The sequence below is a fragment of the Styela clava genome, chromosome 12, assembly GCF_964204865.1.
Source record: "Styela clava chromosome 12, kaStyClav1.hap1.2, whole genome shotgun sequence".
Classification (NCBI taxonomy): domain Eukaryota; kingdom Metazoa; phylum Chordata; class Ascidiacea; order Stolidobranchia; family Styelidae; genus Styela; species Styela clava.
Genome location: NC_135261.1, coordinates 3,782,028 through 3,808,453, shown reverse-complemented (window position 1 = coordinate 3,808,453; position 26,426 = coordinate 3,782,028). Strand labels below are relative to the sequence as shown.

General features: G+C 33.0%; 1 protein-coding gene across 2 annotated transcripts; it reads right to left on the bottom strand.

Annotated features, from left to right (window-relative positions):
* LOC120329810 (uncharacterized) lies at positions 1–25,239 on the bottom strand. 2 transcript variants are annotated; one of them, XM_078118523.1, is made up of 29 exons: positions 25,152–25,239; positions 24,436–24,561; positions 22,975–23,184; positions 22,559–22,702; positions 21,162–21,338; positions 20,689–20,877; positions 19,426–19,611; positions 18,884–19,023; positions 18,239–18,383; positions 17,872–18,015; positions 17,493–17,566; positions 16,844–16,997; positions 15,484–15,612; positions 15,110–15,256; positions 9,209–9,445; positions 8,504–8,722; positions 8,262–8,419; positions 7,606–7,750; positions 7,242–7,388; positions 5,983–6,056; positions 5,357–5,510; positions 4,968–5,113; positions 4,364–4,493; positions 3,291–3,424; positions 2,919–3,111; positions 2,535–2,679; positions 1,724–1,871; positions 877–1,040; positions 1–372 (listed from the first exon to the last, which is right to left on the bottom strand). In XM_078118523.1, exons 1-28 carry the CDS (start codon positions 25,201–25,203, stop codon positions 897–899), a joined length of 4,191 nt encoding a protein of 1,396 aa, XP_077974649.1. In that variant the 5' UTR covers positions 25,204–25,239; the 3' UTR covers positions 1–372; positions 877–896. The 2 variants fall into 2 exon arrangements, with proteins under 2 accessions (XP_077974649.1, XP_077974650.1); XM_078118524.1 differs by lacking the exon at positions 1–372 and having other exon boundaries at positions 877–997.
* Between the last annotated feature and the right edge of the window lie 1,187 nt (positions 25,240–26,426).

Below are 26,426 nucleotides of genomic sequence, written 5' to 3'. Positions count from 1 at the left end.
TTTGTTAGACAAGATTCAAACTAAAACTTTATAGAGGTAGTTTAGCAATATTGGGTAATTTGAAACAGTTTTTGATAACAGTTAAAAATGGTTTATTACCATGAAAGCCAAAATCTTGAAGAAATTGTGTACTAAAACGTCAAACCAACAATTTAATATAAAAAATACTTTTTTACCTAAATTAGTAAAAGAAACCCCTAAATGAATTAATTGTTACCATGCCAAACTCTGTTATCAATTGCTCTTATTTATCATTTTGAAATATATAATTGTTCGTTATCAGAAGTATTTATAAAAGATGCTAAGTTGAGTTTTTCCAATGATTTTCCCGGAAGATTCGTCCAAAATTGTTTTTCCTGTTACGTCTTTTTACTGAAATGAAAATATCTTATGTAGATACAATATTTAACTCCATTGGCATCAAATCTACAAAACATATAAGCTAGTTGTAAAACTCACAGGTTTAACTGTTTGTATACGAATCAAAATCACGAGCAGTGGTTGAAAATATTTATTACTTTTACTGATGACTGATGATGTTTTTCATATTAACCTTACGTTGGATGAAAAACGAATTGAATAGAAATGAATTTTGAAATGTAATTAGGATTTCAGTTAATACCGGTTGGAATAGAATATCAGGAATATATATATATATAATCAATAATATTACATCAATGATACCGAAAAAGCGCCTGGTAGGAGCAACGTGTAGTGATATTTTTGGAATCAAAATGATTGATGAATAGCCTTAACCGTACATAGTCTAATAGACAATTTCAAAAACACTTTTGTGATATTGAATATGGATCCGCACAAATTTGAATAGAAAGAACTAAACAAGTTCTCTTTGATAAAATAATATTTAATTCAAACCTTCATATATAATAAAAATATTATCCTTCAGTTTTTGCTCGAATCCAAGGAATGTATCTTGCAACATTTGTGTAATATCCCGGATAGCCTGAACCACATCCATACCCAAAGCTTACTATACCTATTTGAACCCAACAAGAAGTTCCAGTCTCAAAATCTTTTACCTGATAGTATTGACATTTAAAACAGGTAGTTCACAGCAGCATTATAATTTGAATAAGCTATTTTTTGTTTTGACTATATATTGGTATTCTATTGTTGTAAACCCATTTAGCCAAACTCAGCTTTCTACTCAGAAGTGTCTCCACCAGGACTATGCTTTTAATTTTTTTCATGGTATATTTGGCATGTTTGAGTCTATTTGTTTTTACTCCAATCTTGCAAAATTTATAAGATTTATCTACCGCATGAGTTTTCTTTGGACCAATATTTGCGAGCCCAACCAACGAACGCTACTGATCACGTTAGCACACTGTAGAGTAATCTAAATGATTTTGGTACTTATCAATACTTGAAATTTTTGTAATAATGCAAAAAAAGAAAAGCTATGTTGGATGTAATTAGGGTCCACCCCTTCAAGTTTGTGAGCATGTCTAGCCTTATATATCTCGTTTTCAACAGCAAACTTTATAACCCACCCTGTAACGCGAAATAAACTTGTAAAAACTCCGCTGAAATGCTCAAATTAAACATAAAAAATGGCAATGGTCAATCGTGGGAGAAGATGTTGTAGAAAAGAGACTGAGGGGTCTGGAAATGTTGCTTATTCTTTAGTGAAAGATTTTAAAGACCTACTAAGAATAAGATCCAATCCGTAATTAAGATATTTTAAAGACAATTTGCTTACTTCCCTCACTACTGGACCGCCGCTGTCTCCTTTACAAGCATCAATTATTTCATTTGGGTCTCCAGATTTGCAACAAATCATATTATCTGAAAACTTTAAGCTGCTGAGTTTTGCTTTAATTCTTATTTCTTCTATCCGTTGTTCACAGCTAGAGTATAAGGAAGAGTGTGAAAAATTGCGTTTAAATAAAATCAGTTTGTAATGATATACTTCAAATTGGTTTTATTTTCATGAAGAGGAAGAGGAAGACATGAGGAAAGCAATGAGGCAATAATACACCAATAATTTCCACTGCTATAAACTAGCCAGCTCTGGTTGAATTGTGTTGCAATAAAAAACTTACCATTAGGTAATACTTTATTAAATACTTTATTAGGTTCTTTACCACAAGAATAATAAATACAATAATGTTAATCAGTAACATGGACACAAGTTAAAAGTTAATAATGTTTCCTCTGCAACGATATAACGCACCAAAAATAAACTCGAGATCTCTAAATTACTAACGCTCTAAAAATTGTTTTAGTTGATCAAGTTTATTTTTATAACCGAGTTTATCATTGCAATGATTTCGAATCGAAACTTTGGTATAGCTCAATTTGCTGACGTAATGTGTAAATATCAAAGATGCCATAACGAAAGTGACTAATTGACAACTGTACCGATCTCGTGGTTTAATTAAAATTTACCCAAAACGAGAACATTGGACATGGAAAGAAATATAGAAAAGCTCACATCCAAGTGTTTGAAAAATCATTATCAGAATAAGTCTTTCATTGCGTTGACAGCATTTTTTTATTGAACAACCTACGTTTGTTTTCTTTCTATCTGAAGTAAAGCCTGTTGTAGATTTTTTGGTGGGTTAAACCTTTCTCGAAATATAGGCATTTTGCTGGTATTCTGATGTCCAAATCCGGTTACGACAACTTTTGCGTCATTGTCGAGTAGTAGTTCCTCTATTAAAAATAACAGAAATTGAAGTCTTTCCGTTCATCCTTTATTATCATATTAGTCATATGTACGTCACCGCTGGGTAGTTTAAGAGTTATTCGGTTTGTCATATTTTCTGAATAAGCTTAGGTTTAGGTCAATTTCTTTTGGTAACGGCAGCATTCATTTGCTCATTGATGCATCTCAAATTGAATATGGTTACTTGAAAAAAAGTTTCACTCCACGTTAAATTATATTGACAAACCTTCTTTCAAACATTTCTGTGAATCGTCCATTCCATCGTTTATCAATGATATTCCATATTCATCCACCAATTGCTCTTTTTTCAAGCATGTTTTAGTGCAAGGTAGACATATGGGACGAATGTAATATCCAAATGTTAACTTATCAACACCAATGGCCTGCATATTTGAATCAAACTCTGATCCAATTTTTATCTGAAAAGTGAAATGTTATTAATGATATAACGCGCGGTGGGGGTTAAGACAGTTGTAATTGTATTCCAACAAAACTTATGTAATATATTTAAAATTTATATGGAATTTATACACTGATTTGGGATTATTTGCTACAGAATGATTGCACAATTGTTTCTGTCGGGAAATTAAACACTTACCAAAGCAATGTCGTTTTCGAAATTATTACCCTCATCATTTGAATATTGTTCGTGCGGAATGTATTCCCCGATTGAATACATTTTTATGGTAGAACTGATTTTCTCATAGCGAGTGGTAGGTCGATTGAATATCCCTGAATAATTATTATTTTCTGGTTACGTATATTGTCGAATATAAAAGGTAATTTTTGAATGGCAACCTACGAAAATTTGATATTTGAAATGAAAAAAAAATCCATCATCTCTAAACAAAGAAGAATCAACCTTGATTTGTATCTTCAATAACAAAGTAATCAGCAAATACATGAATAAATACTGTAGTCAGAATCGCATTGTATAGACTTCAGCCTTCTATGAGGTACTGAATTTTGTTTTTTATCAGTTTGGCCCAGGAGTTGGGACAAAGGTCCTTTTCCTTATTAACCATATCGACAACAGGGCACCAATAAGAGTAAATCGATCGATTTGCACATTTCGTGCAACATGATTAACAATCCTTTACTGGAATAACTCACCAAACACGTGTGGCTATGCTTTGTATTGCGTAAAAGGCATTTTTGTTATTGGAAACGAATTGGACCTAAGAATTATGTTCCTAAATTATTAAACAGCAACTCACTTGTTTTACCTACTATACTAGACTAAGACTTTTGGAGGCCATTCAAAAAAATGCAAGTATGTTCTACAAGGCTTTTATCTATTGTTTTTCTAATGTTTGCTTGAAGTTTTATCGGAAATATTGATGATTTGAAAAAAAACGTTTCACGTCCTTAATTTTTTGCTGATGAGTTTGTGCTTGCCTTGTGGCTGCGTATGATTATGTATATATAAAATATCGTGTTTCGAGTATTTCTTCGTTCATTCTTTGTTTACTTGGTATTTAATAGTGTAAATATTGCATGTATTAACAATACAACAATCATTGTGTCATTAATGGCGACTTAGATGCATGTTATTTTTTAATAAAATTTGTTTGTCCGAACAAATATTACTTGTTTCTGAAAACAAGTTGGTTTGGTTTTGGACCAGAAAAGCAGTGTAAAAGCACGATAAGTTATTGTAAAATATCCTACCCACAAATACCACATATTTCTTCAACCAGCCAGGGTACTTAAAATTTTTCTCAAGTATGTGAGCTGCCGTTAATATCCATTTTTCATTCAAAATTGAACCCCCACCAATCAGTTTTCTTTTCGCTAAACTCTAAAATAAAAAATCAAAGATTTCAAGCCATTGAAAATCAAATTAAATTTTTATACAACTCGTCGCAATCCTAAAATAAATTACGTTCCAGACAATCCTCCGAAGTCGAACCACAAAATCAATTTATTTTAATATTGAACCACTGCAGTTGGCCAAAGTTGCACTGAAGTATTACTTCAAAGGAGGATTGTAACTAATAAAAAATGAATTTTCCTTTGCAATGTCAAAATGAATCATGTTATGTAGCATTGGGAAAAGTTAAGAAAGATTAGAATATTTGTAACCTGATCTCCAATCGTCTGGCTCAACACTTTGGAACATGTTTTCTATTATTTCCAAAAGCATTTTAAACGTGTAGGAACTTACAACAACTGAAATATTATACGTCGGGAGTCCTGGTTATAATTTTGTTACAACTGACATTGGTGTTTCAATATAATTAGCAATATTTTTTACAAAAAAACTATGTTTTACCCTTTCCGGTGTTCTTGATTTGTGGGTGAGTAAAACTTGCCATGGCCATGCATTTTCAGCGGCGTCTTCTCCGCCAGTTGATCTGGCTAAGCTAGCTTGCTGTTTCATACTTCCAACGTTACCAGCTTGGCCGCATTTTGCAAAATCTGTAAATTCGTGAAATTTTATGTGGTTTTAAATTATACAGTAACAAAGATTTGTAACATTGATCGAAACAACTTCATTTTATTTCAATAAAACCTTGATAACAACAGATACGGCTACAGCTTGTATACGGCTACACACATGCATAGGATGATATAGATTACAGTTTTGATAAATTGCTTATCTTCAGTTCATTTTTCGACTATTCGAAACCTTACTGGCTATAAAAACAATTTAATTTGTACCAAATATTACGTCGGTAGCTTTATCAAGGTAACTCGTAAGTTGATAAATATCTTCTATATAAATATAGTTTTCTCCATTTTCTCCAGATGAAATTTCAAGCAATTCTGTATGATATGCAACGTGGCAATTCTTGCAAGCTGTTACGCTGTAAAACTTAGCAAACGAAATTATATTTTTCTAAGGGTCTGATTCCATATTTATTAGAATATTAAATGGAAATCATGGAGAGAGTTTGAACATGCCGCGAAAAAGAATTGAACCATGGCACAATCATGTTCATTTCATGAATGACTATCATGGTATTACTAAACGATTTTGTCGTAATATATTTGTGATAATAAAAAGCCGTGTGTTGGATGTATGTTAAGAAACTACGATAGTAAGTTTGGGTTGATCTGAATTTTGGCAAACTTTTTAAATTTTATACCGTTTCTAGTCGTTTGTTAGATTGGGGAAACTACATGAAACAAGTACATCGTATTCCATTCATCTGCAAACAAAATTTGAAAATTACTAATCCGCAATTTTTTTTTTAAAGCCTCCCAATAAGATAAATGTATTAATATTAAGTTTTACTGAATATTGTATGAACATTACAGACTCTATTAGAATCAGTATTGCATACTTCAATATTCGGTTTGAATTGTCTTTCTATTGCTTTTCTTTTTTGGGCGGGATCAAATCCTTCTGTGTAATTTCCTGAAAAATAGCATATTTATACATACATTTATTGTAAATTAGTTTCATCGTAAAATCACAAATAATATTATTTTTATTTTAGCAACAAGTCACAAAAGATATTTTATCCTGCAAACTGAGATAATTCCTTTAATATATGCCATTACTTAAGGTTTCTCTTTTCAATGAATGTAGCCTATGTTTAATGATTGCCTTGTCTCTTTAAGCATTCTGAGTTTTGACTTCGAACTTTTAATCTTTCTCCTTAAAACCTAAACCTAGGAAATTATCTTCTTGCCGTATGCCCTATAACAGAGATGGCGAACCACTGACCCGCGGGCCACAAAGTGACCCACCGCGATTTATTTGTGACCCGCCAAGGCACGAATAAAATAAAAATAAAAAGCCAACATTTCAGTGATAAAATTGATAAAACCGGCCCTAAATTAATTTAACAATACCTAAACTATTATAATGTACCGTCAGTTGGGCCGTCGGAGCTGCGATCGCTCATATTCAAATTGTTAATTCCTGTGCTGATATGGTAATTTTCAAAACCCCTAATGTCCGACGCATGTCTGCATCGTTGTGTACCGTTATTCAGCTATTGGCTCTGTGAACCATGCAATTGATCTGTTCATTTTTTGCAACGTCTCGTTTCTTTCGGAAGTACATCTGCAGACTTTTTAAGGGGTTAGACGAGCATCAAATGCTACTTTGCATTTTATTAGTTTCTCGCCTACAAAGCCGTTGAGAAAACAAAATCTTCCAGACTTGAAATAAAAACCCGGTAATCTGAAATAGCAATAGGGCAGTGTAAAAGTGCCTTAATGTGCTTGAAAGACGATTGAAAAATATAAAACTATCAGATTGGAACATCCTTCAAACTCTTTGTAACCGTAAAATAATTCTAATAATTCTAAAATCATTCTAAACGTTTTTGGTGATTCCTATGCGCGTTTCCGTACTCTAGTTTCATAAAATCGAGTGCCATAAAAATCCCTGATCGAAGTACTGCATAAGTAAAGCACAAAACTACACCAACACCAACAGAAGCTTATAAAACTTCATGAGTTTCTTTTAGATGAAAAAAATTGATTAAATGTCCTTGACTCACTCACTTCTGTTCCGCGAAAAAAACATAATTTTTAAACCATTCATTGAAAAAGGTTTCGCCATCCCTGCCCTATAACCTCATTACTTTACCGTCGGTGAAAATGAAAACATGTCTTTTATTTTTATTGTTTTCGTCGTGCATTATGTCCAACCATGCAATCATGTCTTCAATTCGCGACAAGGCATAATGGATTGCTGTTCTGGATCGTTTTTTCTTCTCGTAATTGTTGCGAGCAGCTGAAAGTTGTATATATATATATATCAAATTTTATTATACTGACGAGTTTTGTTAAAATTTTTGGACTAGGTTCTTGCAGCAGGAAGGAACCCGCGCCAAACAGATCGTTTAGACTTGATAACATATTTACACATATTATGAGGTCAAAGCCAACAATTGAGTTGAACAGAACGAATCGATCGATCATCAATAAAAAAGCGATTTTATAATATGTACCTTCTTGGTAAACTCGGTCTAAAGTTTCTAATATCTGCTTTGTACTTTTTGGTCTAGTTGCACTTTCAGTAATATCTAACATCCACTCATTTTCAGATGCAAAAACCATTATTCCAAAATGTATTTTTCCATTGAATCCTTCCATCTTAATTAAAATGATTCAAATTCGAGAAAAATATGTTTTTCAATACAGTGTCTGACAACGCTGGTTAATGTTTCCTTTGGAGTAGAGAGTAAAAAGAGGATATATATAATCCATTTTAATGAAAATTCAGAAAATTTGATTCTTTCTAAAGTTGCATTCTTCCAAGGAGCCGCGTTAGGGGTCACGCCACGGACTTTACACTGTATAACTTGGATGGGAGTTTACAACGTGATATCATATTCTTTGAGCATCAAAAATACCAATTAGTTTTTGATTATATTTTAACTAGCGAGTAACTCATCAAAATGCTTTGCTATGAAACTTGGTTGATATGCATAATGCAAATTGATTCACTCCAGTCACATTTTATTCTACTCGCTCAACATTAGCCACCAGGTTCTAATTAACTTTGAATGGAAATCTTGTCAAAATTCCTGGCATTAAAATCTAACTGTATTTTATAGCGCTGCTAAATTATTTTAGTCTACAATTGATGTTTACTTTAATATACCCGTGTAACAAGTCGCTTGGCAAATTCTATTTCGTCTTTTACATCTTTCGGCCGTTTCAGAACGCTTTCTGAAACATCGAACATGAAGTAAATGTCATGCGCTTCAGTCGCTTCTGCGTTGATGATCACGCCTCCAGCAGTATGAGGATATCTAAGATCTATAATGGTGAAACAAGCTCTTACTATGGAAGCTGTTGCAAATTTCACGACAAATGTGTACGACTGATATATAAGATTCATACCAACACATTGCAAGGTGTGGGCTGACCACATGCCATTTTCAACACATTCTGGAGGTTCACCCGTGAGCAATAATCCATCCTCGCATGTGTATTCAACCACGTCATTCAAGACAGGAAGTGTCTTATTCGACACTGGCAACATTCTTCCGTTGGACGGTCTCGAATACCGATGATATACTGTATGCCTTACGTAGGGGACAGGATTTCGGCATGACATATCTATAAAAATAATGCCAGGCTGTACTGTTGTATTGGTATCATTTGCTCATTTTTTATTTTTAGAGTTATTGTTTAATTTTATTGATTATTCATTATTCAAATCTGATACTCTGGGTTTAACACGATGATTTGCTGATATACCATATCATCAGATACAATAAATATGGCGTCACGCGGTGTAAACTCAGGCCACAAATTTGTACCACAGTATAAATATGTGAATTATGTAAGGATTGAGCAAAATCTTAGTTAGTCTAGTACTCTAGTAGTGTATTAACACTGTAAAAATGATGCAAATGTAAATATGAATTTCACGCTATAAAAAGCTTTTATTATTTTCAATTCTTTAGATTTAATCATCACTCCATCCATTATTACAAATTTAAACTCAAACTGTAAACTCAAACAATTGGAAAAGTTAACAAGATCAACACTTCCGCTTTGTGTTACATTATTACCCCATTAATTTATTTATTTTATGTGTACCTACGCACTCCGGAACATCACTGGTCCAACGTCGATGCCCACCGCATCTCGGTAGAGGGCCAACTAAACGTCGTCCACGTTCACATGTGTAAGTTATCATGTCCCACAAGTAATAAGGAGGCCTTACTTGATCGACAATTGCTAGACGCTTGAAACCGTTTGCGGTTAAAATTGTTCGCCTTATATTCCGGTACACGGCGTGTTCTACAGTTGGTGGTTCGTCTTCACATACTGAATCTGCCGAAATTTAAAACATGCATATAATGAACTTTTGTCTAAAAGGTATGACATCACACTTCACGGCAGTATTTACCAAAAGACTGTCATAAAATACAGAGCATATCTAGCGTGAAATTTCGTACATCAATTTAATTTCATTGAACCCAAATTGCCCCAATTGAAATTTGTTGTGTAAAGCTACTTAAAATTGCCCCAAGCCGCGCCTGACGTTTCGAGTTTGGTTGGAGTTTGAATAAATTTTGAGTGCTCCCGTAGAATGTGTACCAGGTTAGTGTTAGGCCATCATTTTATTCCGATTTTCCTTATTTTAGTTCTGTAACGAGTCCGGGGACTGTCTGTTTTAGCCAAGTGAATATACTCCCTACCCGTAGGCTTCAGTCTCTTTGCAAAAATTGGTGTAAAGTAGGCGAACAAAATTAGTTACCTCCATATTGGTAAACATACTTCTGGAACGCAAAAATTTGTTCGTGAAATTTGTATAAATACATTTTTGACTAATTCCAGTCGAACTACTTGGCGTTATTGTAATATAGTTTAGGACTGGAGTGTCAAACTTGCGGCCCGCGGGCCGCATGCGGTCCAGAGAACTTCCAATGCGGCCCTCGAACGCTAAACAATAATTTTAATATTTCTGAAGTTTTTTTTTATCTGAATGTAATAGATTTTTCAAACCTTTCATAGTGAAATTGAATATTCACACAGAAAAAGAATATTTACTGAAAGTAGTTTTGGAAAATTAAAATTTTTTGTTTTCAGTTTGACCCAATTGTGGATACACCTTAAGCTAGCAAAAGAATACTTGAAAAAAAAAACACTCCCGAGATTAAATGAAATGCAAAGTACATGAAGAACGTGGCATTTTTGAAGAAAAATGGGAGTTGCAATATTTCTGCATTTCTCAAAATTCTAAAGCACCTTGTTTAATTTGTCATCATTTCTTTCCATCAGTACAATGGAAGAATACAAAATAGGTAGACATTATCAGAATAAGCTCATCAGTCAATATGACAAATTTAAAGATCAACTTCGAACAAACCTTTTTTATGTTTTGGTATATTATTATAGTTATACAACTACATAGTTACTAAAAATCAATATCAATCATAACTCAAGCGGTCCTATGCCACGTAATGGTAGGAAATGCGGCAGGAAGTGTCTGATTCGAAAACTCATTCATTTGTTTGTTTATTGATCTATACATGAAATGATAAACGTAATATTTTTACATTACTGAAATTAATCAAACATTCTCAACAATCCAGTTAACCGATGATCAAGTGACCTAGTTAATTAGAGTTGGTACTATAAAATCATTTCAGCCTGATATTAATCAGCTGGTGGCACAAAAGAGATGCCAAACGTCAGGACATATGTAATGAAAAAACATTGAGTTAATTTTGTGGTATTTTATTTAAATTTTAAGTCAGATATAAATTTAGATTAAGTCATTTTTATGTATTATTCCTTCCTTATCAAAACTTTGTTAAAAAATGTTCTGGATAGTTGGACATGTAATATTATGATTTTTTGTAATAAATACAGTAAATTGCAATATAAGTAAAATACAATAATTAATATGTAAATGGCATTTGACATTTAAAAAAATAACAAAACTTCATTCGGCTCGGCTCAATTGCAGCACTGTATATATCACAAACTACACATATCTAACAATATGCTTCAAGTATACATTATATATATCAAAAACTGTTTGCGGCCCTTTGCACAATTCCAAAATGCAATGCGGCCCTCGAAAACTCACAAGTTCGACACCTCTGAACTTTAGGGTACTACACATATTCTCAATTGTTCACGCTGATGCCTTAAATCGAAGCAGATATGAGCTTTTACTTAAATAAACTACAAAATAAACTAATCAATAATTTTTTTACAAGTATTGTGGGGCGGATAATACAGACTAGGTTTGCACAAGTTCATTTCTATTCAATCAATAAATCCAACATTTATTTTGGTTCTCTGACATAAACAATACAAAAAGTAAACGGACAAAACAAAATGCAGAGATACCTGGGAGACGTGCATAACTTAAAATAAAGTTAAAAAGCGTAAAATGTAAGTGCTCGCCCACCAAAAAATAAATAAAACAAACACAGAAAAACGCGATTTAAAATCGGGCAGTACTTTGAAAGCAATTTAACAAAAACAGCAAATTGAAGTAAATAATTGAATGTAATAAACTTCTGACAACTTCTTCAATCTTTGGTTGATGAAAATTTGAACCACATGTTGGTATCCAATTAGGATTTATCGAGAGATCACCAGAATTAATATATAATTGAAGCCGATTTTGAATACTGCAATACTGTGCAGGCATATGGAATTCTTGTATAGCACAAATCCGAATGAGTAGAAAGCTATAGGACACATCGTTTGCTTTTGGAAACACGCAAATTCACAAACAATAACAAATGTACAATACAAATAAAAAATGCTTGATTAAAAGACAGCATGAATCTTTGAATATTGGAAACATAAAAGTGCAACATTGCAGAATCAGTACTAAAATCCTAAATTGGTTCCATAGATGCATTGTTGTGATAAGTTTGTGAACAATACCAAATGCAGAAAATCTGAATAATAGTGCTATGCAAGAAGGATCATACTCCTTATATAAAAATGCTAGACATCATAGCAAGTTGCTGCTCAAATAAGAATATAAATGAAGTGATGGTAGCTTACATGCTTGAAATGGCTGTGAATACAAAAAATCAAGCAAAGCATGGCAATGTTAAAAGTAAGTGGCATGCTTTGTTTAATTTTTCTCTACGTTTTATCGAATCGAACTTTACTCTGGAAATTGTTCTGGATGGATAAAGACGCTAAAAAGGTATTTTTTTTTTTGTGTTTCTATTTTTTTCCATGGGACCGATATTTCAGCCAAAATTTGCTGTTTCATTTCAATTCACAGAAACTCTTTTGCATTACATATGAGAACAAGTTAACCTGTTCTGAGCGATTGGGTGCATTAGCGCAATTTCAGACGCTGTGTGTAAACCATGAGGTCTGGAATGTTTGTTATGGTCTTGTTTGGAAGAATAGCTCATTTCCTACCCAGCAATATAAGAATGAACGTTATATGACATTTGGAAGTAATAAAATATCGCTTACATTTCACGAGTGTACTTCCCGCTGCGATAGAAAAACGTCGCACAGCAAGAAAATAATTCAATAAACCTTGGCGTTGCGCGCTAACCAATAACAAAAGCTAGTATGATAAGGTCTTATTTTGAAGGTCCTTTTATATGCTACATAACATAGGAGAGTGGACATCTCACAACGTCAGGAAGGTATAAAAATATCGAGTCGTTTGATCGCAGCTGCCTCACCGAAAAAAAGTTAGTTCACATAGGCGTTTTATCTCGCAAATTCTCCTTGTCTCACGATTATAAGCTTTTATGATTCATAATAAATGTTTTATTATGACTCACAAAAGCTTTCAACGCGATAAAGCACAAACAAACAACCGATCGATCTATCAAGCCTAGCCTGGCCTGATTCGATGTGGTGACTTCTCAAACGGAAAATTTCCAAAACGCTTCAACGACACGAGCTAACGAAAAGCGTTTAGTATCATATGAAAGAGAAAACCAATGTGCAGTCAACTGTATAGTCACATTTGCGCTTTTCAATAGCTATACACGTCCAACAGATGATAGAATGAGAGAGTGTAAATATTTTTGTTATTTTTTGACGTTACGAGAGACCTCTTGAAAGAGGTGTTTTAGTTTACGGTCCTCCAGTGACATCTAGCGTATAGTACTCTAAAAGACCTTTCCAATGGTATATAATTATTGTATATTGGGTAAATTTTGGGGGTCGTATGACATTAATAAAAATATATTCAAAATTGGGCTCGATTGGGCGTCTGAATCAGTTAATATGACATTTGATTAGACATTCATATAAACGTTGGTCTATTGTTTTCTGAATGGCGATATGCAATATCATAAAATGAGCCAAATTCGTTCCGTCGCATAGGCTAAGATACAAACTAGTATTTATTTTAGCAAGCAAAAATCAATCCTAAAAAATTGAAGTACGGCGAGCAAAATGGTGTACTGATATATATCAAAAATATATTAATGATTTATAAACGCAGACAGTGTCGACATACGCCTTCTGATATAAAAAATTTGGATTTTTACTTTATTTCAAAAAGCAATCGTCTTTTTTGCTAATAATATTCTTACTAGTCATGAATTGCATCTTTGTGATTTTTACAAACAATTTTGCGACGATGAAATGATGCCATTTTGTCGAGTTTGCATGGCCTGTCAAATAAACCAGTCGTTATTGTCATTGATTATGGCCCACTTAGTTAGTACCAAAATTGTTATGTGTAAGTTCGTCAGTTTTTCATTTTACATTGATATGATATCACAGTGACCCTATTCACTAAATATTACTTCTGTAGTAGTATGCGATAGCGAATACCTGAACGTAGTATGTGTATCAGGTTAGGGTCAGGCCATAATTTTATTCAATTTTCCTATTTTAGTTCTATTACGAGTTTGGGGACTAGCCAAGTGACTCCCGTTGTATTGTAACTAAAATTATAGCCTAAACATATCATGGTACACATCTACGATTCGGTGTCCGCCATCTTGGTTCATATGATACGGGAGTAACCATTAAATTGGTATCATAATTTAATAAAAATATCATTATTTAAAAAATCTGGGAGCCAGATTTCACAGTTTGCACCAGGGTATCAATTGCGCACACAACTCAAATTGAGCATTACGCGTATTTCCGTCGTAACCATTATAATCGTCACGTAACAAATAAACAATTATGCAGCGTTTTCGATTCCTTCAATTATGGCAAAATATCTGTCTGTGACATTTCGTGAGGTTTTTGTAAAATAGTCATACGGGGGTCAACATGCCATATTTTTACAATCAATGATTGATTCCCGTTAAATATTTAAATTGCATGATAACGTAGTTCTTGCCGATTACATTTCTATTAATATCAGTGTTTTACTGTTTGTAAACAATATTCCAGATAAAATATTTTTGAGTTATCGCAATGTATGATGACCATTGGGCTTATCTTATTCAATACACAAATGTTCAATCTGACGAGGAGTAGTGATTGAATCTTGCAAAATATGTTACGGAGGAGTTCGTATTTTTTTTTTAAGAAAGGATGGGATTATGTGTGAATACACAACGGCTATTGCTGAGATGACTTTCATTTTACTCATAAATACAAACTTTTGATACTTCAATGCAAAGAATATACTATTACACACAGATTTACACTAATGAGCTTGAAACAGTTTAATGTTCGAGAAATATTTTTAAATTAGCCTCACTTAAAAACCGGATTTTGCGTAGGAACATGTTGCTGTTCCATTCTCGCTTAAGGAATTACAATGGCAGAGTTTTGAATGTTGAAACCTTGCCGCGGTGACGAGAACTGTGATTAAAATCTAAAAAACATATGGGCAGATAAATCAATGTTGTTGTCAAAAGCGAGTGATTAATTGCAATTTCACTTTTTACTTTTGATTGTATTTAGAGGTGATTTAATTTTGAGTAAATAACTAAAAAAATCAAAAACATCAATATTGCTTTCAGGTGCAGCGTTTTCAAAATTATCATTTTTTATTTATTGATAAAAGAAGGTTCTTACTTGGATTGATGCAACTCAGTCCACACTCGTCATCACATATACATTTCTTTAGGTCACCTCTACAGCTCCGTTTTTTAGAACAAGCTCGCTTGCAAGAATATTTGTTTTCTCGTCGCCATTCGTCGTTTCTTTCGCAAACGACTGGAGCTAAAGATGAATGAAGGGGTGAAAATTAAATAAAACGGTAACAGAACTAAAAACTGATTCTGAGTAGCGTAATGATAGTGTTCAAGTTTATTTTATTTTTTAATATTGAATAATATGTTAAATTACGTTCTATTAATTTGATAATAATAAATAAATATGAAACTCAAGAACAAAAAATACTCTGCAAAAATGAGTGGCAAAATATTTAGTTCATATTTGTGACTTACCGCAATCTAATTCGTCTTCACCCCGACGGCAGTCTTTTACTCCGTTGCAAAGTCTGGCTCTAGATATGCAAACTCCGTCTCCACAATTATATCTACCCGGACCCTCACATAAGGATGCTTGAGATGATCCTGTATTTGAAGTGGTATTTTATTGCAATTTACACGAATCATGTATGTTTTGTATTAAGAGAATGAGTATTATAATGTCCATAATCGATTGCGCATTTAGAGTGTTCTCCAAACCGTCATTATGGTAGATCAACAATAATGTTATTAAATATTAGTTTGGGTTGCAGTTTTTGCACTGCAACAAAATATAATAAAAACTGACAGACTAAGCAGGAGTCGAATGCAAACTTATACATTGCACAATCAACTATTTTTTCTTTGACTCCACACTACATGTTATCCATATTTAACAGGGTTTTAATTAAGTTGAGAAATAAGTTTATGATACACATTGAATTAATGAAATAAACTACTACGCATTGTAAACCGGTGTCATTCAATGAACCAAAGTCATTTGAGCAACCTTGCAAGCATTAGCAGTAGGCCAAACGAGTGATATACTTCTCTTATATTTATGCAATGCCAGTGACTACTTGCATTTTTGAGATTTTATTAGATATAAATTTGAAACAAAAATATGCACTGAAGAAAATAAGATTTCGTGTATCTTGTTCAATAAACTGTAATGCACAGAAAACGATTTGAAATATTGCTAACATTTCATCATACCAACATAAATATTAAACAAATATTCTGTAACAAAAATCACGTTTACAAAATGTAAAGATAACAATTATTTCCAAATTTTTTAATCATCTTTCCCAAACTGCGCAACTGAAATGTGCCATAGTTTTTTTGGGAATCCGCATTGTAGTATAATATATTTTGGCTATATTCAAATGCTTTTTTTTGTTTGTTTATAAAATATGAATTAAGAAGGTATTACTACATTTTGAAACAGTTGCTGCTGTACGTTACAAAACTTTCGTGCAACATTGATTTCAATTGCTTCAAATTGTAAGGGAAACTAATACAGGAAACACTTGGTCCACAATCAAGTTGCCAACTATGGTAAACGCTAGTAGACTAAATAACTCAGAATTTTTATTTGTCGCACCTCTTCAAAAACAGATAGTCAGTAATTATTTCTGAACTCGCAATATTTTTTGAATCTTTTTACTGGGCTGTTAATTAATTAAAAATAAAATTTGTCAGTTACAATGTGGAACAATTATTAATATGATCAATTTAGTTAGTATTTCTGGTGATGCGAATTTGATAAATTGCCTATCTTGAGTTCATTTCCCAACTATTCGAAACCTTACTGGCTAAAAAATAATGTAATTCCTACCAAATTTTACGGCGGTAACTTTATCAAGGTAACTCGAAAGTTGATGAGAATCTTCTAAATAAATATAATTTTGTCCCTTTCTTCCAGATGAGAACCCAAGCAATTCTGCATGATTTTCAACGTGGCAGCTCTTGCAAGCTGTTATGCTGTAGAACTTAGCAAACGAAATTATATTTTTCCAACGGTCTGATTTGATATTTATCAGATTATTAAATAGAAATCATGGAGAAAGTTTGAACATGCCGACAAAGAGAATTGGATAAATGAACGATGGCACAATCATGTTTATTTCATGAATGACTATCATGGTATTACTAAAATTTTATGTCGTAATGTAATTCTAATAACATAAACCCGTGTGTTGGATGTATGTCGGGAAACTTCAGTTGTAAGTTTCGGGTTGATCTGAATTGTAGCACGAATTTTTCAACTTTTATACCGTTTCTAGTCGTTTTTAGATTGGGGAAACCACATAAAACAAATTTTTTCAATCATTTGCGAACAAAATTTGAAAACAATTGATCTAAAAAAGTTTTTTTCAAAAAGCTTCCCAATAAAATAAATGTATTATTATTAAGTTTCACTGAATATCGTATAAATATTGCAGATTCTATTAGAATCAGCGAAACAACTACAAAGTATTGCATACTTCAATATTCGGTTTGAATTGCCTTTCTATTCTTTTTCTATTGGAGACGGGATCATATCCTTCTGTGTAATTTCCTGAATAAAATAGCATATTTATACATACATTTATTGTAAATTAGTTTCATTGTAAAATCACAAATAATATTATTCTAATTTAACAACAAGTCACAAAAGATATTGTACCCTGCAAACTGAAATTATTCCTTTAATATATGCGATTACTTAAGGTTTCCTTTTTAATGAATGTAGCCTATGTTTAATGATTGCCTTGCCTCTTTCAGCATTCTGAGTTCGACTTCTAAATTTTTAATCGTTTTCCATAAAAACCTACACAATGAAGTAATCTTCTTGCATTATGCCCTATAACCTCATTACCTTACCGTCGGTGAAAATGAAAACATGTCTTTTATTTTCATTGTTTTCTTGGAGCACGTTCATCCATGAAATCACTGCTTCAAGTTGCGACATGGCATAAGTGATTGCTGTTTTGGATCGTGTTTTTTTCTCGTAATTTCTGCAAGCAGCTGAAAGTTATATATATATATATATATATATATAATAGTTTATTATACTGACGAGTTTCATTACAATTTTTGGACTAGGTTCTTGCAGCAGGAAGGAACTCGCGCCAAACAGATCGTTCAGACTTATTAGATTAGTTTGTAATATAAAGTCAAAGCCAACAATAAAGTTGAACAGACCGAATCGATCGATAATCAACAAAAAAGCGATATTTATGATATGTACCTTCTTGGTAGACTCGGTCTAATGTTTCAAATATCTGCTTTGTACTTTTCGGTCTAGTTGCACTTTCAGTAATATTTAACATCGTCACGTTTTCAGTTACAAAAATCATTATTCCAAAATGTATTATTCCCTTGAATCTTTTCATCTTAATTAAAATGATTCAAATTCGATAAAAAAGATGCTTTCCAATACAGTGTCTGGCAAAGCTCGTTAATCTTTCTTTTGGAGTAGAGAGTAAAAAGAGTATATATATAATCCATTTTAATGGAAATTCAGAAAATTTGGTTCTTTTTAAAGTTGCATTCTGCCAAGGACTCGCGTTAGGGGTCTCGCCACGGACTGTACACTGTATAACTTGGATAGGAGTTTACAAAGTGATGTCATATTCTTTGAGCATCAAAAACACCCATTAGTTTTTGACTTATTTTAACTAGCATCTAACTCTTCAAAACGCTTTGTAATGAATCTTGGTTGATATGCATAATGCAAATTGATTCCTTGCAGTCACATTTTATACACCCGCTCAACATCAAGTTCTAAATAACTTTGAATGAAAATCTTGTCAAAATTCCTGACATTAAATCTAGCTGTAATATATGTGTTGCCAAATTGTTAAGTCTACAATTGAAGTTTACTTTTATTCACCCGTTTAACAAGTCGCTTTGCAAATTCTATTTCGTATTTTAAATCTTTCGATCGTTTCAGAACGCTTTCTGAAACATCGAACATGAAGTAAATTTCTGCGCTGATGATCACGTCTTCAGCAGTATGAGGATATCTAGAATCTATAATAAAAACAAACAAGCTCTTACTATGAAAGCTGATGCAAATTTCACGACAAATCTTTCTCAATGATAATATTGATGAAATTGTTGAGAATGGGGGGGAATTTTCTGGCCCGATATCTTTTTAAGAATTTCATTATTTTTTTTCAATTATTCTCGACCAAGATTTACATAAATGTATCACATATTATATACATGTATGATATCAACTATTTTATCAACCACATTTTTTTGATACACTATTTACTTACATAAGCATCATATTAAACAATTATGAATTCAACACATACTTTGTATCAAAGTCGCGATTGCTTATGATGTGCAATTTAAAAAAATAATAAATGAATTGATAATTTTCTGAGTCATATTATGCAAGATATTTGAAGTCAAAGAAAATTTTACCAACGCAGGTAGGAGCTATGCCAGTTCCAGACCATTCTTTCATCCATAAACATGTTTGTTCTTCATCTCCATATAAAACGTAACCGAAATCACAACGAAATCTGACTGTGGATCCGATTGTAAAATCATCTCCTATTAGTCTTCCATTGATTGGAACTCCGGGATGAGGGCACCGTTCTACTCTGTCTAAGATAATATTACGTTTAATTGTACTTGTAAATGAAAATGCTAAAGATTAGGAATTTATCCGGTGCAATAAAAGATAATCCCGAAGTCTGTGAATTAAGATGGCGGACTCCGGAATGTAGTATGTGTACCGGGTTAGAGTTAGGTCATAATTTTATTCCAATTTTCCTTATTTTAGTTATAGTATGAGTTTTGGGACTAGCCAGGTGACTTCCGTAGTAGTTGTACTTGAAACTATGGTCTAAACATAACCTGGTACTCATACTACGTTCCGGTGTCTGTCATCTTGGTTCACATACTTCGGGAGTACACAATAAAATTCCCTTTGTAAATCTGCACATGTAATTGAAGTACGATACAATATAAGTGTGAACTCACACTCTAGCACAGGGGTTTTCAACCTTTTTTTTGTCAAGTACCCCCCGAGTCACGAAACAATCAACGCGAACCCCCGGTAATCAGACACTGAAAAGAGTTGTGATATATTGACTAACGATTTGTTGAAACAACAATTTATTAACCAAATGTAACTAAATTAAATCTTTGTGTTGATATTATTGTGTTTGTCCTCCGCCTAGCTAATGAATTCCTAAAATCTCTCCCAAGTTTTATTAAGCATAGTCACTTTCTCCAATGCCTGCAGCACGCTGTCTTTTGAGATTACACAGTTTGCATGCAAAACCGCAAATTTTACATTGTTGCGTCACAATCACAACAACGCAACGTCAGGGAAAATCTACATCTCAATTGGCATCTAGTTTCAATCCACACGCATTTTCCTCTGGTAGTAATATAGGATATTAAAAAACAGCAACACACAAAAACTCGACTGCCGTCCAAGTACCCCTGGAAATCTGAACCCCTGGGGGTTTGTGAACCCCAGGTTGAGAGTCTAGCATAATAATTCTCATATATTTTTTGTTGTCTTTTTATTCCATGTTTCATAAAAAACTAAATTTATGAGATAACGTTGATATATTTCTCTGAAGTATTCAACGGTTCAAGAGTAAAGAGTATGGCTTTGTTGTAACAAACCGCAAAGATAGACTATGTAGTTTGACGTAATTTATTCCTTACCTCGCAGATCACATATTGTCAGTGGTCCACTCCATTTACCATTTCCTAAACAAGTTCGGTTTTTACCTCCAAGCATTATATAATCCCCAGGACATCGGAATTTTGTTACTGCTTTCACATGTGTTCCGTAAAATCTGACTGACCCTCCGGTCTCCTGTATGCTCGTACTTGGGTCGCCACATTTTACAGCTAAATTAGAAGAATGATGTCACTTTTAGAGCAATTCTAAACATTTTTTTTCTGAATGATTTCGAAATAGTATAGTACATTCAAAAAACGTTCAAAGTAAAAGTCAATTTAGGTAAATAGGATTTCTAGATGAATGTACAAAAAATCTATTATTGGCACAAAAATCCCACTGGTATTAAATGAAAATTGATGTTTTGAAATAGATTACTACAAATTTATTGCAAACATAACAGGTATTTACAGCATATATATATATAACTGGCGACCATTTCAAATATACATACGCAAGCAAATAGGTTCGTCTCCAATCCACAACCCCGACCCTGAACAGTAAAGAGAGCCAGATCCATAGGCCAAGTAATATCCGTAATCACAGGAATATCTGGCAACTTTACGTATTGCAGATCCGGTGTAATTAACGGTAGCGTGCCGTACATCGGGTGCTCCACGACAGGTAATATCTAAAACGTTACAGAAGTATTGAAATAATTACCCTTTATTAATCAAAAATATTATTTTAAATTTTATTTGGATTATACAATCTAAATAGAATACACGTTTCAATGTCATATGTAAGATAGATATTTTAAAATGTTTAACATGTGAGAACATAAATCAAGCACTACTAACTACTAGCTTTGTATCTTTTTGAATATTTCAAACTTTCCAGGTGAAATACACACCATTATGTATATATTTTTTGGTAATCCCGAGCTATGTAAACCAAGATGGCGGATATCGGAACGTAGTATGTGTACCAAGTTATTGTTAGGCCATAATTTTATTCCAATTTTCCTTATATTTTATTCGGGGACTAGCCAAATGACTCCCGTAGTGTTTGTACTTTAAATTATGGCCTAACCCTAACCCGGTACACATACTCCGTTCGGTGTGCGCCATCTAGGTCCACATACTTCAAGAGTGCCTATTTTTAAACTTAAAAATGTTTCATCGTTTTCAAAATAATAGTAGGTCCGCCCCGCAAATTGAATACTTTTTTTCTCATTATCCTACTTAGACTGACCACCTATTAAACATTTACACTAGGTTCATATTTTTTATCAAGTAGAAAATTTTTTGAAATTTTTATCTGTAGTGTTCCGTGCATCGCAAGATCTACTTGAACATGGTAAACGTGTGGGAAATCGTGACAAGTTATCGAGGTTGGCCATGTGCCCTGCTTTAGCTAGTTTCTATTTTAAAACTTGCACTATTTGCACCTCTGTACCACTTTGTCTCACGGTTATCACTCTCCTTATAATTCATACATTTCAGACATTTATGTCTATACACACTATTTAATTCAGACACTTCTGTCAAGAGCGGCATCTTCACTGCTTGAACATGGCAAAATGGTAATATGAGATGAATATGGTTTAATTAAGTAAATAGTATAAATAGTAATTGGCGTAAACGGCATATATGGTGCGCGGAGTGCAAGTAGACATTGAGACAAACGTATCAACGGTATAAGTGTAAAAACTAATGCTTTGATACATATTAGTGTATAAACTGAAACAAATCCAGTTCTTTACAACAACACAAATTTCCCAGAATGAGTGAAGTGAGAATGATTCATTATCGTAAGTTATACTGTGGTTGTATACCACCGACGTCCGCAGAACTTGAATTGTTTCGGTCGTGATTTATTGCAGATATATACTTTGAAAATATTACTCACTCGGATCAACGCAAACTCGAAAACAAGGTCCATCACAAAAGCATTCCATACCCGTGCCACATTCATTGGTTGTAATGCAACTACTTCCACATGTTAAACGATATTTTGATATCAATTCCGGGTTAAGTTTCCCAAAGCAAGGTACTGTATATTTGAAAAATTGCAATATTTCAGCGATACATGAAATAATATTGATAAAATATAACACAAACAGGAACAAATGACTGTAATGAAGCTCATTTCCATCTGCACCATTTTCTGCCGTCAATCATGGCTTTGCTTCCACAAACAATCGCAATGCAGTGCATTTTCAAAACCAAATTACTACATTACACTAATTGGTTCATATGCATAGAATCACACACGGGCTCACCTATGTGAGTAATGAGATGTAGACTGATATATAAGATTCATACCAACACATTGCAAGGTGTGGGGTGACCACATGCCATTTTCAACACATTTTGGAGGTTCACCCGTGAGAAATAATCCATCTTCGCATGTGTATTCAACAACGTCATTCAAGACAGGCTTTGAAACTGGCAACATTCTTCCGTTGACCGGTCTCAAATAACGATCATATATTGTATGCGTGACCATGGGGACAGGATTTAGGCAATACATATCTATAAAAATATTGTTAGGCTGTATTGTTGTATTGGGATCAATTATTCATTTTTATATTTTGAGGTTATTTTTTAATTTCATTGATTTTTTTTAATATTCGAATCTAATGCTCTGGGTTTAACACGATGTTTTTCTAATATACTTTATCATCAGAATTTTAAAAATAGGGCATTACGCGTGTAGACTGACGCCACAAATTTGTACCACAGTATAAAATATGTGAATTATGCAAGGATAGAGCAAAATCTTCGTTGTTCTAGTGTACTTAACAATGTAAAAATGATATAGATATAAGTATAAATTTCATGCTATTATTGTATCAGCTGTGGTCGATCTCGTGTGCAAAACTTGTACCCGAAATTTAGAGCAAGGATTTTTGAAATGGCTAGTTTTCTCGATTGAATTCTGTATTTTACTAAATGCTCCATTCATCTCTACTTCATATGAGGCCTTCTACTTTAAAGTCGAAAACTGTTAAGAACATTCTCATATTTAGCTGTCCTATCGTCTTGAAGAATGCTTCTCACCCTAGCCCCGAAACACTTCTTTCAACATATGCATCCCTTTCAACGATCGGTCATAAAATAAATTAAAATCTTTTCAAGTTGAGATTTTATCGTGTATGCATTGCAGCATGGGTTACTTAGGTCTTAGATGATTTTAAAATTTACTTTGACAGACAACTTTCAGTCGCTTTCTTTCAACGTCATTCCTAATTAATGGTGCACCACATACACATTTACGTCCGTTTTCGGTTCCTACCAATTTTTCAGTAGAAGCCTCCTGGCATATTATACATCTTGTATCATCTACTCCTACTAGAACGGTCTGGCCAACAACCTCCGTCGACACATGCGCGAGTTCCCCGGGGCAACCAAACCTCAATGAAATATTACTAAATGATGAAAATTGTGTTTATCTTTTAATATAATATAATATTAACAAGAATTTACCAATTGAACACGTATAACTTCTGATTAATATATTTGTTTTACTTCGGAGTCTAGATTGTATTAACATAATTAAATTAGTAAACTAACCAACAACAATTAACGGAGAATATAGCGACAGCAAGATTTTTTGTTACACACTACTTTATTCAAGTTTATTTTATTATATATATTAAACAATATTTACAGCGTAAAATTTTATATTGATTTGATAATAAGAAATAAATAAAAAACTCAAAAACAAAAAATACTTCTTTACAGAAATAGGTGGCAAAATATTTAATTCACACTGTGACTTACCGCAATCTAATTCGTCTTGACCACGACGGCAGTCTCTCACTCCGTTGCAAAGTCTAGATCTATGTATGCATCTATCTCCGTATCCACAATCATATCTACCTGTACACCAATTACTGTGAGATGCTCCTGTATTTGAAGTAGTTCTTTATTGCAATTTACTCGTATCATATATGTTTTGTATTACGATAATGACTATTATAATGTTAATATACGATTGCGCGTTTTGAGTGTTCACCAAACCGTCAATATGGCAGAGCAATAATATTATTATTCAATATTATTATTGTTATTTCTTAATTGTAATGTTGATATCCAGTGATAAAAAACTAAAAAAATAAAAACTATTAAAAAGGATGCACTTTTTTTCACTGCAACCTGAAAAACTAAGCAAGAGTCGAATGCAAACTTATGCCCAAACAACGTTTTTACTTTGACTCCACACTACATGTTATCCATATTCAACGGGGCTTTAAGTTGGTGAAATAAGTTTATGATACCAATTGAAATAATTAAATAAACCACTGCGCATTGTAAACCGGTGTCATTTAGTAAATCGAAGTCATTTGAGCAAATTTGCAAGCATTAGCAGTGTGCCGAATGAGTAATATATACTTTCTAATTTTCTGGAATGCTTGTGGCGACTTGCATTTTTGAGATTTAATTAGATATAAATTTAAAACAAAAATATGAACTGATTGAAATAAGATTTCACGTACCTTGTCCAATATACGGTAGCGCACAAAAAACAATTAAAAATATTGCTAACATTTTATCATACCAACATAAATTTTAAACAAATGTTCTGTAACAAAAATAACTTTCACAAAATAGATAACATATTTTCCACAGTTTGAATATTTAATTAGTTTTCTGCAAAATTTTCTAAATATATGTCCATAACTGCGCAACTGAAAAAACGCCATATATTTTTGTGAATCCGCATCGTAGTATTGTACATTTTGCCTATATTCTAATTTTTTTTTTTTTTATAAACCAAAATAAAGAAAGTATTACTCCATTTTAAAACAGTTGCTGTACGTTACAAGACTTTTGCGCAACATGGATTCTAACTGCTTCAAAATGTAAGGCAAACTAATACAGGAAACACTTGGTCTACAATCAACTCACTAGCTATGGTACACTCTAGTAGACTAAATACTTTGAAATTTTCAATTATCGCAACTCTTCGAAAAGAGATTGGCTGTAGATATTTCCGAATTCGCAGTAATGTTTGAATCATTTTACTGGGCTGTTAAATTTAAAATTTATGTTTTACGATTTGAAACATTTATATGATTATTTTAGTTACTATTTCTAGTAATGCGATTCAAAGTGTGCAACGAAGGTATCCATGCTGTCAAAGGCTTTTGAACACGCTTCAATGCTTGGAAACCAATGGAAACATATATGTCCACATAGCTATGTATCCCACTACATCAAAACTTGGTTTAACGATTAGCCCTAACAATTATATTGCCAAATAGGCGTAACATGCAAAATTCTACTATTATTTCATCTGACGTCATGAACTTTATTATACATTAACATTTAACTTCACACATTAATCACGAATCTATAAAAAATGTTTGGTCAAGATATGTAGATTCAAAGTCATTGCAAAAGGAAATTCCCGTAGTGTGAGACATATTCCATTTAATTAATATTCGGTATAAATAAACAAATATATATTCGATCAATGTATTAATAAAATACAAAAAAGTAGACATTGTACAAAACATTTCACTATATATATCAATTACTTTGCAGAAAATGGGGATGGAGGTAAAAGTGGAGCAATCAGAGCTGCGTGTCAGTTTGTGACTTTGGATTACTCCCGCAGTGCGTGTACCAGGTTAGGGTTAGGCCATAATTTTATTTCGATTTTACTTATTTATTTTCTATTACAGGTTCGTGGACTATCTGTGTTAGACAAGTGAATTTATCCCCTGCCAGTAGGTTTAGGTCCCTTTACACAACTTGATGTAAAATAG